The following is a 16,098-nucleotide window of genomic DNA, read 5'->3' as shown; positions in this document are numbered from 1 at the left end:
AATCGACTGAATGAGCAGCAGGACCGGGAAGGGGTGTGACGTTTTCGTGCATCTCTAAAAATTGCACGATAAAAATCGGCCGTCACCGCGTCATCAACCAGACCCGCGTGAGGTTGTCCCTCGGAGTGCGGGAACTCCACTAAACACAGATCATCATCACTGACTCGGTGCGCGGTTGTTTGCTTGCGAGAAATGAAAACAAACTCCTCCAACGCGGTAACTCAATCCCCTGATTCAATCATCAGTTTGTAGGGCATCAGAGTATCAATCAAGAAAGAAACCGTATCCTTCTCGATAACGCTTTGCTTGGCAGTGTACGGACAGGCCGGAACAATCTGTACCGTCAGCCTGTACCGTGCGAAACAGTGCTATCGATCCATGATCGGTTACATAGTTGTACTTGGGCGCGCGGCGGGCTGGCAGTATGGCAAGAAAACAATCCTTTTCCTTTGGCCTCAGTTTTCCTCACTACATAAACATACACACCCACAAATAAATGTACATAAACAATGGATAGCAGCTTCATTACGATGTGCAAACTTTACGGGCCGCTGAGTGACGTGCATGAATGGGTGGCATGTGCAATCAAAAGTACGCTCCGAGTACAGGCGGCAACACGGCAAGCGGAACTAGCTCGTCGAAGGCAGCTAGAGCTCTAACTTGTGCAGCCGTCTTGAGTTGTTTGCTGAGTGAAAAAATATTATTTCTACAGCGCTAGAATGATGTAACTGGGTTGGTTTTGATGTGGAGCTAAAACTAATGTATTTGCTTTGCAGTTAAAACCAATTTTCTTGTTCGGCAGCGTGAGTTTTGAATTTGAGGCGAACGAAATAACCGACTAACGTTCGGGCGCCATCTATTGGTAGGTAGCGGCACTGCTACCACTACGGTGGGACGAATTGTTCAACACGTTGTGGAGGCGTTCAGTCTTTCACCAGCATGTCAACTAAACATACTCATTAGCATTAGTGTGCAAACCTTCGCACAATGTTTGCCCATCTATGGTTCACACTTAAGCAAACAGCGGATCGATTTACAATTATGCCTCCTGGGTTGATTATGTTCATTTACACACGACAAATCCTTTCATCTAGTTGGAGCACACGAAAACACAACTATGGATTGACGGGTAATCAATTTTTGTATTCAGAAACTATCTAAAAAGGCCATATTGCTCTACGCTATAATCAATATTATCATTGGGGGAAACCTCATAATTGACTGTTTTCATGTAAACCAGGGGATAACACCAACAACGGCATAAGGTAAAAAAAATCATGAAGAAAAAGGATGCTAAGGAATTCAAAAATATTTTATATCATTCTATTTACACTGCCCATAACACTTAAATAAGTTCAGTCTAATCAATAGGTATATTTTATTTCATAATTTTTAGGCGCATATTTTAAATAAATTAAAGATTCAGATGTAAATATAATTTTCATTGAATTCAAAAAGAACATAAAAAATCGTTTTCTATTACAAATTGTTCAATAACAAAGTCTTGCCATACTATTACCACGGAATAATTATCATTGCTTTAATTCATAATCCTGTCCACACACATACATTGACTTAGATTAATTAATAAAGCCTATGCATTATTGTTCCATAAATAAAATATAACAAAACATTCTTGCGTTGTTCTTCAAAATGTTATGTAAGGCCCAAAAAGTTTCCATTCTTAATTTCCTCGCAGCCATTATCCTAATCAATGTTTTTATATTCCTTAAAAAAAAGCTGTAAAATTGTCCAATCTTTGATATTAGTACAATCAGCTGTTAGATTATAAACACTCTTATTAAGTCAGTCATTCGTTTTTTTTTTTAAAGTAATCCCAAAAATTCATCAATATGAACGAAATCAGTAAAATGGTAAATATTACATTGTGAAAATATCAAACAAAATGTTGTTCAAATAGTTTCGGGCGGCCGTTTGAGCTCCACTTGCGGGTCTTGTTTGACCCGTGTGGCGAACTTTACCGTCGCCTGATCTAAACGATGCCGGTACAGTACTCATCATAGTTATTATAATCACCCCCTCATCACATTTTCTGCAGGGGTTAAATTAAAAGCCACTGCATTAAAACCACACCCACACTCACATTGTCACTGTTTACCATGGGCCGTGTGATCCAATGACCTATCAAAGCATATTTAGTACCGGTGCAGTGCCTACGGGTGACGCACCTGCCTACGTGGTTACAAGCACCAGGCCAAGGCCGGTGCAACGAACAAATCCTCATCCAGCTGTGGTTTGCATCAATCGTTACATAACATTTGCCATTTAGAGTGCTGGGCCAACCCAATCTATCGGGATCCATCACGTAGCCCCCCGTCCCGTCTCCCTGGGAAAACAGACACAGCACCTTTACGGTGGGCGAGGTCGTTTCTTCACTTATCTACTTCCGCCGGTACATCAAAAACGGGGCCGGAAACGATAAACGACCACTGCAGTGCACCGGCGAACCTCTCTACCACGAACAACCGTATTCCACTGGCCAAGCATATAAATTGTGTCACACACCCACACACACGTTACACACACGCCGTGGGAGTGCACTTCCGTTCTGCGGAATGCGGAAGCAGGCCCGCTTAGGGTAGGTCAGGTTTGCTTCCCATTGCCCTAAAGGAAGGAGGCCACGGGGCTCGTAACGAATGGTGCAGTTGAAGCTACTCCTTACGGTAGCACCCGAATGCACACACTTGAATGCGGACTGAAACCTGATACTCGTCCATCAAGCGGAATATCGCCGGTCGGATGGCTCGATCACCCATGACGCGATTTGGGCCAGTTTCCAGCGATCGAGATGTTGTGTGGCGCCAGCCGTCGTTCTGAAATGGATAGGAAAAAATCCGCTCCTTCCAACCGTGACACTCTACGCTTCGGGTAGGTCTCATCTTCGTTTCTACAAAGAAACTTCCTGCAACACACTTGTGTCTTGATTGTACCATTTCACTTTTCGCCAGCATTTTCTAACGCCAGCAAGAGCAATAACAAAAAGAGAGATGCTTTGTGCAGCGGGAGGTCTGGTACCTTCAATCGGATAAAAGACGAAGATTTGGTGTAGGCGCACTATTGGGCCACAAGCCCGACAGTTGGCACAACTTGGCTTCCTGTGTTTGCAGAAAAGTTTTCGCACATAATTCGGTTTGGCAGCGTGTCAACAAAATATGTTGAGCAAACTAATAACAATAATACGTAACATTTGAGCATAATTACAGCACTACGGTGGCCAACTTTACCCAGTGCCAACCCATACGAAAGAACAAGCTTTGTATCAAAGCCGTTTGTCGAAAAAAAAGGAAAATATTTTTTAAAAAAATACCCAAAGCTTTCTTCTATGGGTCTCTGTTCTATCGGGATAATTTTTTTTCCTACCGTACATTTTCAGATGCTACTTTGCCCTGATTTGCCGTACGGCTGGGTAGTGGGTTGATGCTTCCGTTCGGCCAATTTTGTTCGTTTATAATCTTGTTATGAATTCCGACAGCATTCGCATCGGCACGTGATTGAGCGTGTTGGCTTACCGGCGTTGATTTACGCCTGCCAGGCGCATGTGGTGGTGTAACATTTTTTTTTTTTTTTGTTTCCTTGGTTTTGCGATTGTTAGTTCATTGCTTATCCGTCCAATATGATTTACGATTTAGTGCCCTTGTATTTTGTATGCTCTCAAACTATTCATTTGGGTTGTGACTATTCGAAACGATAGTGTTCGCTCCGGGGGGTTACAGATTCGATTCTGACACGCTTGTGAGGAGTGAGTACAACGTAGACTGAAACATTTTTTTCACCCAGAAGGAGTCAAAACTACCAAAAAAAACGATTATTTAACTTGTTAGCTTATGGTGCAGACAAAGGATTACCAAAAGCACGTCCAGTGATCGTGACCGGTGGCACTTTGCTCAAGAAATATGTACTCCAAGTAACACGTTAACTAGTTTAGCTTGACACAACAACTATGTTCTCTTTTTACATTTCTTTTTAGATGGAATGTTTCGGTACGATGCTTTGTTAATCCTTTTTTTGACCGTCGGTTGGTCAGCAATTGGCCAACACACACGCAACTTCTCAATTGGCGCTTCACTAACGCGTGGTATAAAGTTCGCCCAAAACGCTTCCCAAAAGTGGGTCGAAAGCGTCTGCTTAAAGAGAAAACTTTAGTTACATGACCAAAAGCAGAAGCCAGAATCCTCATTCGTGTTGTATTCCGCCACGCCATCCTCCTCCTTTCGGCATTCGGGCATTTCCCGAACTGGTGCCATAATTTAACGCCAACCAACCGACCACCAAACTTCCATGAGTTCTTTCCTCTCCCGCTAAATGGTGACTGTGTGCTGCACGCGCAAACTAACCTACCTAACCCCTTCACGAGCGTAAAACTGTAACGAAACCGGCTTACCTTTGCTGCGGGGAACATTTGCGGTAGTTGGCAGGATAAACCGATGGTGGGCCATAAATTTTCAACTTTTTAATCGAATTTGCACACTTGCAGCGGTGTTACACTGTTGGGGATGGAACTGAATCATGCATAACGTTGTGTACAACTGTACAACAATCGAGCGAATGAACTAAATTCGGCACGAAAGATTTCATGCTCTGTGGGGAAATGCACACACCGGCACATGATGGCATGCTGGAGCACTTTAGCATCAAACTCGTGCGATGGTGCTTTTGTTGTATTTTTGTATGAATCGCGTGCTGCTATTGTAGCGATTCGGTAAAGCGCCTTGTTGATAAACAATATTCAACGGCCACGCATCAATCGTAAGCTGGCAGAAACTACCGAATAATCTAGTTATCATCGTGCAAATGAAAATGAAAAATAAAGATATAGAAAGAGCATAAAAAGAGAACATTATCGAGGCGGAAAACGAGACACGAGAAGAGCACGAGTGATGGCGTGCCAGGATCGTGGAAATGGCGCAAGGAATCCTTTGCGTTTTGAAGAGCAAAAGCCGCTTACCAAATATATGTTTGCCTGTTTAAAACTTGTAAACGAATTAAACGAGCGGTAACACGCTATACCATTAGACGAGACGAGGGTTTATGCGACCAGTCATGCCAAATTGGACCATTGCTCTATTTTATTTCATGTCCTTTCATCTTTCATTTACACAAGCATGACTCGCTTTTGGGAAGCAATCTGGGAACATTTACTGAACCGTGTAAACAAAGCTTTCAAACTAATGCAGTGTAGGGCATTGAGTTTTAGCGTTTATTAAAATTAAAAAAAAAAAAACCTATAAACGGCACCCCTTTGAGTTTCATTGTTTATGCAGCTTGAATAAACAGAATAAAGCGGAAAGGTTGTACGATAAACAATTCTTTCGCCAAGCATCCCATCGCTTAGTTCATAAATAGCGCGTTTTCCTTTCATTTTTTCACCCCCCCAAAACGAAAGTACTCGCAAGGTATAGTTAGGCTTACCACCAACCGGTTCCAGGTTCATTAAATAAATCCCCCCTCCTCGAACACCAACAATTGCATACGCCAGGCTATCCAATGTAACTGTACTGTGCTGTACTTACGCCGGAATGATGATGTCCATGACTATGCCCGTGATGGTGCTGCTGCTGCTGGTAGTAATGCATCGGTGCGTGCTGATAGTATCCCTCCACGTGCTGATAGTGCGGCTGATGATGGTGCTGGTCGTCCGCTTTGGGCGACAGGGGCAGATGCGTCGGTGCCTTGTGGCCGCCCGAACCCTTCGCATTCGACATGTCCCGGCTGGCGCTGTGGACGAGCGACCCGCCCTGCCCATGATGGTGATGGCCGTGCACATGCCCGTGGCTGTGGCCGTGGTGGGTCGGGGGCGACGGCATGTTGTGCCCACTGTGCGGCAGATGGGACGTGTGCGGCACCCCTACCTGGTGCCCGTGATGGTGCGGCACATGCCCCTGGGACGCTTCGATCAGCGTCGGCTGGATGTGTGTCACAAATTGGGCCATCTTCTTCGGCCCACTGTATCACACCGCCTGGGAAGGAATGTATAGGGTGGGAAGGGGGGTGTGTTAAGGGTAAAATCGGAATTGTAACTTTGCTCACTAGCCGCCTATGCGTAACTGCAACGTTTTAACGAGTGTAGAGTGTAGAGAACGGGGAGCTTGCTTTTCTTCCAAGTAGAAGCACGATACACTGGCAAGATTAGTATAACAATGCGGCACAATGACGCTGCTGTGGCACAATTTTTAAATAACAGCTATATATTATACACCTTTTTTATCTTTTGCACAATATAAGTAACACACACACACTCACACAACCACTAAAGAGATTAACGAATGAACTGCGACTGCCTTTATATTAGAAAGCCTTAAGTATTGCACCACTTTTACACACAAAAATTCACTAGTTATTTTGTATTACTTGTTGTTGTTTAATCTGAAAGTAGAAAAGATTGAACCAAAGGGCAGAAATTAGTGCGAGCAAAATTTAAATAAATAATAAAACCGTTATTGTTGAAATAATTTGAATTGTGCTTGAATTGCATTCCATTTTGCTCAAAACTGCTCCTTTAAGTTACAGCAAAAACGGCCAGCTAAACAAAACCGATCCATTTTCTTTTATCTTACCACTAGAACGACCACAGACCAAACACTACATTGTTGGGCTGCGCGCATCACCCGTCGGCAACAACTCCACCGCAAGCGAGAGGAGCAAACAATCTGATCAAACACCGTGGCAGCGCGAACCAGAGCCAACTGGCGCCAAACGGTTGCTGGCCTCAAAAATGCATGCACCACCGTACACCAAGACTCCGCTACCCCGTCCCGTCCCGATACGAGCCCCACGTCCCGGAAGGGCCGGATCCTGCGCCGAACGAATCACTCTACTCCACAGCGCCACCCATTTTTCTCCTCTACATGACCTCTACGCAGCAAACCGTCGTGTGAGGCGGTGCTGTTACTTTTCTGTCGCGCCATCTCATCATCCTTCCTTCCGTTCTCTTCCTCGCCGCTGGCAGGCACAGATCGTTCCTGCAATTTTATCGCCCACTACCCGCCCCGTCTCCAATCCTGTGGTGCTGTGAAACCGTTCAGGAAGACCTTTCGTTACGGAAAGGATGCGTAGTGTGTAGCGCGTGTAGCTTCCAGACGCTGCGAACACCCGGACGCAATGGGGGAAAACTCGCGTCGGAAAAGCTTCCACCGTCGCTTGGCTGCAGCCTTGGTCACGTGACGGTGCCGGGACACTACTACTGCTGCTCGGTGGTGCGTGCTGTGTTGTGCCGGGTCGCCAGACGGTGGGCTGGCGCTACGCTTCATCCGCTCTCTCCCCTGACCCGGATAATAATAAAACTTAATTTGACTCATAATCAGCGAGAGTCCTGCGTCCTGCGCTTCGCTTCCACGTGTCTGACGCTTTGCCTTCACGTGGTTCACGCGCCCGCCAGTGGAGTTGTTGAGTAGTGTAATTGGGGCGGATGGAGCGGCTTTACCAAAGCCACCATCATATCGGTAAGGTACCGTCGTATTTCCGGTTAGCATGCGTGATGAAGGATCGTTTGCGAAAAATTCCCCCTCTTTACCATTGCTAGAGCCTCCAGGTTGCTGTAGGCAGTTGTATTAGAGTGGTTTGAGGGATGGCCTGAGGGAGAGAGAAGCAGGCAGCAAACAACGAACGACTGGACACGAAACGGAACGGGTACCGTTTGACCCTGTTTTCTTGCCAAGTTTGCTGCGCGTTAACGGTTGCCTTCCACTACTACTGTAAGGCATTGTGGCTTGATAAAAGTGGCTTATTACATTAACTTTGTTGCGAAGGAAACGGTCTGCATTCTATAGCCTTCCAGCACGAGCCTGGCGACCGAAGTGACAAGCTTTCATACGAAGCTTTTACGTTATTAACCTTCCGGGTAAACGTTGTGCGTGGCTTAAATATGATACAGAATATTGTTGACGAATGTGAAACTCACTAATAATATAAATATAAAATTAATACATTTATGGTTAGTAAAAACAAAAATAACGATTATACAAAATACATAAAAAGCTAATAAAACAATGTATAATCTCTTCAAAGGAAATATAAAACATTCAAATTCATTACTATGAATATGTATGAAGGTCAAGTATATATGAAGATGTCTCACTGTCATAATGCACTACAAATAAGTTTTAAATTTAGGATTGATTCAATAACGATTCAATGAACAATCTGCTTATACATTTCCTCACATCGCTAATCACATTGATCTATTGTGGTGGCTAGATCAAATTGCACTGTCCTCAGGACGATTAGCCCGATCCGTTCTGTTCGCTGCGTTCGTCAAGCTACCAAAACTTCACAAACTACGCGTGCTTAGGCTTTGATACTGAAATTTCACCATTTGGCGTTGTTATTTGATGCGTATCATATAAACCGTATTCCAATACGAAACGCGAAACCAATTCCCCCGATGCTCACCCGTACGTGGATCCGTCGGGCGATGTTAAGCCGCATTTAAAGTGCTTAGTCAAATGAACTTTTAATGAACCGTGCAAGGCAGAGAAAGCACGAATGGCGGGCGTATTGGGGCAAAATACAAAATTCAAACCTTTCGTTGCCATACTGTAGCTGTCCCCCTTCGTACACCACCCACGCGCTGCGAAAGCTTTCCCTGGGCTTCCCTGGCCACTAGAGCAATAAAGGATGTGAGTACAAAATTACGTACAGCCTGCTGTCGATGCCGGGACACATCCGGCAGTGGGCAAATTGAACCCACTTCCTCCATTATTCACTGCAGCCCATCGCCACGTGCCCAACGCTGCGCAGCTTCCGGCGACAGCCGGCACAGCTACTACCAGCAAAAGCGGTGCAAAAACCCAAACCCCAGACCTACCAGAGGCGACAATCTGGCGAATTGATCGAATTTCAATGAATTCAACATAAACCATCGGAGCTAGAAAGGGCTCGGAAGAAGGGGTTGGTGTGTCTCCCATTAGATACATGCCACCCAGGATAGGCAGCAAAGCACGGGACGAAGAAGAGGAAGAAGAAAAAATGGATGAACAAAATGCCCCACACTGCTACCCACAGCGAGTTTCGTTCCGATGAGATAAGTTGAGATGTGATGATCTAAATATAAAACCAGCTTTCCATCCATGCCGATAACGTTTATGGTCGCTTTAATTAAAGCGCTGAGCAAGCACATGAAACACTAACCAGACATGGGATCCTTTTTCCCTGTTGTTGTTGTTGTTGTTGTTGCTCGCACTATGGCGCGTTGGTCCTTGATTGTGTTCGCAACGGTCGGAGCGATTAAATGGTCGAGTGAAGGAAATTAATTTTCAGCCGGTCCTGGACAACGTTTCACTACGTTTTTTTTCCGGCAATATGTTGTTGGAGGTCCCTCCTCACATTTGTGTTGGTGGTCGATACGTGGGTGACATATTGTTGTTTTATTTGGGAAAATCATTTATATCGTATTAATAAATAGAATGGAAAACTCGAATATTAAATGCGATTGATTTTGAAGTTGTGATTCAAATCGGTTGCTGTAGCTACAAAATTAATTAAAACACTGAGTTGGATTTGGTACATTTAGAACAATTTGACGTTATTACAGTCTAAATGAATAGCACTTATAAAATAGTTGTAGCGTTATAAAAAAAAAACTGTTGTACTACAGTATGAAACTATGATTATATTAATTTTTACTAAAGTGTGCTTTTGCCTTGGAATATGCAGTAGATGTAAAAAATTGTTTTCAAATGTTTTTTTCCATCTCTTTTCTGTTCCCTGTTTTTGTTCTAAATATTGCTTGTTTTTCTCTATTTTTTATCCTTTAATCCTGTATTCGATTTGAGTTTTATTATAAACTAGCTGCGACAAGATTAAACAGCGGTCGTTTTTAATCCTTATTTCTTGTTTAGGGACTACAAAAAATGTTAGTTCCGCAACGATCACATCTACAAAATGCTTTTAAATGTTTTCAGGTTCGACTTTATGCTGTGCTATTAAATTTCGTTTACATTTCGAGTGAAATTGTAAACATAAACGTTCCAAACGGCTTACTCATCGAATAGCTAGGCGCTACTCACCACTTCAAAACCAGATCTTCCCCAATGCACCTTATTAATTCCCTCCCGCCGTAATCTATTAACATCCCATACTACAGAGATTGTTTGCTTTGCATAACTTATTAGCAAACGCGTAGAACACCGTTCCGACGTCGACCCCATTATCATCGCGGGTCAAGCGCGAAACAGCGAAACACAACAAATTAGGAGTTCATCTGTGGGGTCTTCCCACCCCGCGACCGGGTTGATTGAAAGCAACGACAAACAGCATAAAGACGGAGAACTGCCCTCCCGCCAGTAGAACCTGTTTGAGGCCGGTCCACTTTCCAGTAGCACCGAAACCAAAACGACGACTGTAGCAAAAAACGGAGAACATAAAACAACAAACAAAACACAATAAAAAAAACCCATCGGTATTTCCTACGTGTAGATGGTTTGATTATCATCTCATCATCACCGGCTCGCGATAGCCAAAGCTTCTGTCTACCTTCCCATTCCCAGCGCAGAATGCCCAGACGTTATCAACTAACCTGCACGACCGCGAAACTGCCCGGGCGCGGGCTCTATGCAAAAGCATCGGTATCTCCGTCACACGTACAGCCCGGGCAAGAATGACAGGGCAAGAAAACAGGTTTCGTGCGGGCATTAAATCGGTTCTAGAACCGGGTGCTTTGAGTCGACCGGCGCCACCGGTCAGTCGTTGGAACGCATCCAACCGCTTAACAGGTTTGGTGCTCCGAGCGCAGAAACCGGCCAGAACGTTTTCGAGAGTGTGATTCTTCTTTCTTTCTTTTTGCAACTGTTGACCGAAGCGTCCCTCACATCGTGCACAATGGGCGCACTGATTTGGCGAATACTCGTGCTGTGTTTCATCGCTTCCTGCTCACAGCTTCCTGTCACGGTGGCACAATGTAGGTACACAACTGGAGCGGCTAAAACAGTGTAGTGTGTGGTTCAAACAAAGCCTGTTCAGATCTTTCCAGCTGCAAGACACCGGGCGGTGATGGAGAGCCGGGAACCTGTGTGCTGGTGCGCGAATGTCCGTTCGCTCGCGCTCTGCTGATGAAGCAGAAGCACTCGAACAACGATATTCGCTATCTGGAAGCGATACGGTGCGGTATGCTGGAAACCAAGGCGCTGGTCTGTTGCAATGCACCGAACATTACCGCGGACAGCAGCAGCAGCAGCGGCAGCATCGATGGGCTGCTGGTAGACGGGGAAACGATTGATGGGTTGGTAGAGAATCGGTTCAGCACGCCGGAGGAAAAACGTGGCCTGCTGCCAGAGGTGTGTGGTGTGGATACGTATCGCGGACCGATCCGTGGCGAGCTGGCTCAGCTGTTTCATTTCCCCTGGAATGTGCTGATACAGCATCGGACGAAAGGTGAGTTGAAAATTACCTATATTCTATTGTTATTGCTATAAACAGTGTAAAGATTTCTTTAGGCGTCATTGAATTAATTATGACGACCTATCTTGTTCAATAAGTCGTCCCCCTTTCTTATTTCGCATAACAATAATCATAACTTCGCTTGTTTTGAATGTTGGGCTCCAAAGTGATCTTAACCCAACAAATGCCACAACGTAGAGATGATTAGATTGGTAGAATAAAACACGCCTGAATGTTAATAATTATAATCATATTAGCTAAAATAACAGTAAGAATGATGATACAGTGAAATCTCTGTAACATGTAGTCTCTTCAAGATAAATTGTTTCTTTAAGATGAACATTTAGACGACCCGTCATATTCCATACACTGTATGTCTCTTCAAGATGAACGTCTCCTTAAGGGAGACTTAAATCATTACCACGCAGCCGGATAGCCGGTTCTTGTTACGGGGGGACGGTTCATTATGGGCTTGAACCCATGACGGGCATGTTGTTGAGTCGTTCGAGTTGACGATTGTACCGATGCGATTTGGACCCTAAATTCTATAAGTTTAATTATTCAATGACAGCTCACAAAAATATTGGTCAAAGGAAGCCTGGTTTTTCCCGTGGCTTCTTGGATGCTCCAAATCCAAACTTTCTCTGGTTTTCTCTAACATATCTCAATATCTATACATATCTCCTTCAATACCTCTCTAAGCTTACGGTCCCTTGAAGATTTCGGAAGATACGGACCTTAGAGAGATATCACTGCGTTTCACAGATATTCTTTGAACCGTCAATACAAATCCGATGCGAATTCACTACCTATTGTATGCAATGCCTAGAACATAGCTGGCTTAATGTTTCTTAAAAATTTGCAGCCATTAGTGGATTATTAGAATCGTGATCCAATTAATGAACGTGATTCATGAGAATCATTATATCAAAATTATCACAAAAACAATCAAATCATTCCCAGCACCAGTAACATAGTTTGAAGCTTTTAATTTAATTCCACTAGATCGTTCACGACAAAGGTCTATGACCAGTCGACGGCTTCTTAGTTGGGTAGCTTCTACTTCCTCTCCTTCGTCTTCCTTACGGCGTAATTACCTACGCGGTCACGCCGAACTATACACAGACCTTCAAGACTTTTTAGTACCACACGTAGCCGAAAAATCTGTCCAATCGATACTGTCCGGCCTTGTAGCAGCCCACGCATCTATCATATCAATAACCAAGACGCACTGTTTTATTGATTAAGATTTATAAATGTGTCACGATTGACGTAGCTCGTCTAATTAATGAATTATTTTGATCAATTGATTGAAAGTTTAAAACAGCTCTAAAGAATCATGAATCCTTCCGACAAATGAAAGAGACCGTCAAGAGTCAACTCGTACCACTTAACAACCTGTTCGTCATGAGTTCAAGCCCAAAATGGAACGTACCCCTGTAACATGGACTGACTATCCTGCTACGGGTAATAAATAAGTCACTGAAACCCAAGCTCACTAGTGGCGGTACAGACATTCCTTGACCGACAACGGTTGTTTTGCCAAATATTAAGAAGCAGAAAGAATCGTGGTTCATAGAAGAAACCACCAAAGAATATCAAGAATTGATTATAAAGCTTCTTAAGTATTTAAAAACAATTTGATTCCATTGCCAATGAATAATTTGCGCTTCTATTTTCCACCGCTCCTAACAGATGGTGAGCATCGTTTCCACTGCGGCGGATCACTGATCAGTGATCGATACGTACTGACGGCCGCCCGCTGCATTATGGGCATCAAGAAAACATGGACAATGTAAGAAGCATGGCACCATCAACGACTCTCACAGCTAGCAAAAGAAACACCAGTTCGCTCTCTTTACAGCGTGTCCGTAAGGGTAGGCGAATTGAATCTGCAAACCGATCCAGACTGTGACGACTCCACTGCCGGCGTTACCGAATGTGCCAGCCCGGTGGAGGACATTCCCATCGAAAAGATTACCGTACCCTCCAACTACACCGGTACCGGGTCGCCGGCCGTCAAGCAAGACATCGCCCTGCTGCGGTTAGCCCGCAGGGTCGAGTTTAGTGAGTCGGTTGCACCGATCTGTTTGCCCCTGAATACGTCCAACTGGGTGGGCTATAGCACAGAGCAGGACGGAAGCTTTTACGAGAGTGGCTGGGGTAAAACGCCCGACGGTACGTACATTATGCACTGTGTGCAGTAAATCAAGCTTTGCGTCGATCATTAAAACCCAGTTTCTCTCTCTTCTCGTTTCTATTCCAGCTGGTGGTGGTGGTGATAACAAATGGAATTATGTATCGGTTGGTGTCGCACGGGAGCTTTGCCGCGATCGGTACCCACACGCCAGCATTGATGGGGAGCAGATTTGTGCGATGCCTTGGAGTGAGCAGAACACGTGCCGAGGGGATACCGGGGGGCCACTGATGTACCAGTCTGGCACAGATGGCGCCTGGTACCTGATGGGTGTCGGCAGCTTCCGCAAGCAGTGTGCCATCGTCGGCGAACCGGCAGTCTATACTAATGTGGCCACCTTTACCGACTGGATCGTTGAGAATCTGGAACCGTAGGCTGGCAAAAGGCTGGCATGCCAACGTACCAGTAAATCACCTGAACGCTTTATACACAAACATGTATAGAAAGGGAACCAACACAACGCTGCATGAAGACTTTTATTCATCCTCGTTTATATCACATTCACAGGGCTCTCTCTCTCTCTCTTTCTCCTTATCAACGCACCTCACCTAAGCAAGGCCGACTTTAAAAGCCAACCACCATTTTACGACCATTTAATGTATCGTCAAATGCCAGACTCGTTAAGCTAGCGCTCGGTCGCTGTCTAACAAATCGTCAAACACACACGCATTCCATGCTGCTTCACTTTATTGACATCGCTACCAGCGTTATCGGACGACTTCCGCTGCATTAGCTACGGTGGCTAAAGCCACTGGAAGTACTGGCCCGCACTTTCTTCCTGCCTTTCTTGTGCTTTCTTTCTCCTCAAAGAAAGCAACACCCAAATTATTGTTGGTGTACTTTCACCAGCTCCGCAGTGAGTTATCATCGCAGGTTGGGGCAAACAAAAGTGCCAGCACATTTTACGACAGTACCTTGTACCTTGTGGCGGTGCCACAGACCTTTAGTACACTGCAGAAGCTACAGCTACACCTGCACCATCACTGCGCGCGCGAGCAATTTATCTGGCCAAAGATTAATTTGAAGATGTTTTACCGATTGCATACACGCGCCATAAAAGATGATGATGACGGGAGGGAGGGCCCCTTGTTTATAGTGTGCACGGAATCGCGCTCCCGCGTGATCGTAAACATGCCAATTTTGATTCGCCGTTTTCTCTATTTTTTTTTAATTTGCACACACCGTGCTGCCCCCACTTACGCGCGTGGTTTGTTATTGTAAAGTCTCAATCACTTTACATTAATTTTCATCCCAGCGCTTCGCTATTTCCAGAGCTCACGGGCACTTTCGTGCGAAGAAGATGCAGCTATTTTTTCCTCTGCGGCGCGGTGAACGTACAAACACCAATCCCGACCGTACACGTGTGCTAGCCGGTGGGCCCGGGAGTGTTTTATAGAATTTGCGATCCAAACACTGCCACACTCTCACACTCAGAACAGTTTTCGGTTGTCACTTTTGGAACGAACTTTAGCGGATATTAATGTTGAGGGGCTTATTTGGTGTTTGGTTTTGTTACGACAGGCCAGAGCCGGGACCTTTTTGAACTAACCATATCGTTTAATTAAAATTCTTCTCACGCAAACAGCGCAAGTTTGGATTTGGAAACCAGCAATAAAAATCCACTCTCTAGCAACTCTACACCAAAAACCAAAACCTTCCTCACACCTTTACACACCCGTTCGCAGTTTATAGCGGGCACAGACGAAACACACGAAAGAAAAAGAAACACAGTAGAACATACCAACTTCTTTTCCAACACGCTGAACCAGCTCCACCAGGTCACAGCTTGGGGGCGAAAATGGATGTTGAAAGATGCGCGCGTAAAGTGAAGGGCACAAATATGAAACCAAATACTTTTACCCCCAAAAAAGAAACAACCCCCCCTAACGCCTCATCGACTTAGCATCACCATCATCTCACCACAACGAAGTTTGTGGAAAAGATTGCCTCAAAACGAAACCAAACGTTGAAACGTTCCCCGCACAACTCGCTGCTGCTGCTGGGCGTGTAAAGAAAAATACTCGGAAAATGTCTTCGTTTTGGGGTACGGCAAAGCAGAAGGGACGCCGTGTCTAGAAGTAAACCGATACCGTTGGTTGTTCTTGAGGAGTTTTTAAGCGCTCGTTCGGTCGGTTAGAAATTTGGGTTTTTAAACACTTTTTTGTAACAGGCGTTACAAAGCCGTTGGAGTCGCGGATTTCTTTTTTTTAACGAAAATTTTAAAATGCAACCTTTTTACGACCTCACCATGTCCTTTAGCAGGGCGCTTGGAGGTAACATTTTACGGGTAGCATTTTCCCCCTTATTATATTACCTAAAGCTTCTAAAATTTTGGGGTTTTGTGTCTTGATCGTGCCCTTAAATAGCAAAAACAAACAAACCCAAACTGCCAAACAATATTGCAGAGGAATCTGACATTGCCCCTAGGACAGATGCAAAACTGTCAGCAAGCCTCAAAAAAGTTGTGAATGTTTTTAAAGGTTTACTGCAAACTTTCTGGCGACAGG

General features: G+C 44.7%; 2 protein-coding genes across 9 annotated transcripts in view; one reads left to right on the top strand and one right to left on the bottom strand.

Moving 5' to 3' along the window:
• Positions 1-16,098, bottom strand: part of LOC120908528 (ankyrin-3) — a 123,688-nt gene that overhangs the window by 106,985 nt on the left and 605 nt on the right. For 7 of the 8 annotated variants that reach the window (XM_040319643.1, XM_040319620.1, XM_040319623.1 and 4 more), the window contains exon 2: positions 5,532-6,384. In XM_040319643.1, the coding sequence (XP_040175577.1) occupies positions 5,532-5,951 (420 nt within the window). In that variant the 5' untranslated portion in view covers positions 5,952-6,384. Of the gene's footprint in view, positions 133-5,531; positions 6,385-16,098 lie in introns of those variants that run through there. The other variant, XM_040319630.1, reaches the window with a different exon arrangement.
• Positions 10,684-14,046, top strand: LOC120908531 (CLIP domain-containing serine protease 14D-like). Its single transcript, XM_040319645.1, has 5 exons — positions 10,684-10,915; positions 10,978-11,388; positions 13,090-13,189; positions 13,259-13,572; positions 13,661-14,046. The coding sequence occupies exons 1-5, from the start codon at positions 10,837-10,839 to the stop codon at positions 13,963-13,965; spliced, it is 1,209 nt and encodes a 402-aa protein (XP_040175579.1). The 5' UTR covers positions 10,684-10,836; the 3' UTR covers positions 13,966-14,046.

Source organism: Anopheles arabiensis, chromosome 2 (assembly GCF_016920715.1).
Source record: "Anopheles arabiensis isolate DONGOLA chromosome 2, AaraD3, whole genome shotgun sequence".
Lineage (NCBI taxonomy): Eukaryota > Metazoa > Arthropoda > Insecta > Diptera > Culicidae > Anopheles > Anopheles arabiensis.
The sequence above is the reverse complement of the archived record's forward strand: the minus strand, read 5'-3'. Positions and strand labels throughout refer to the sequence as shown.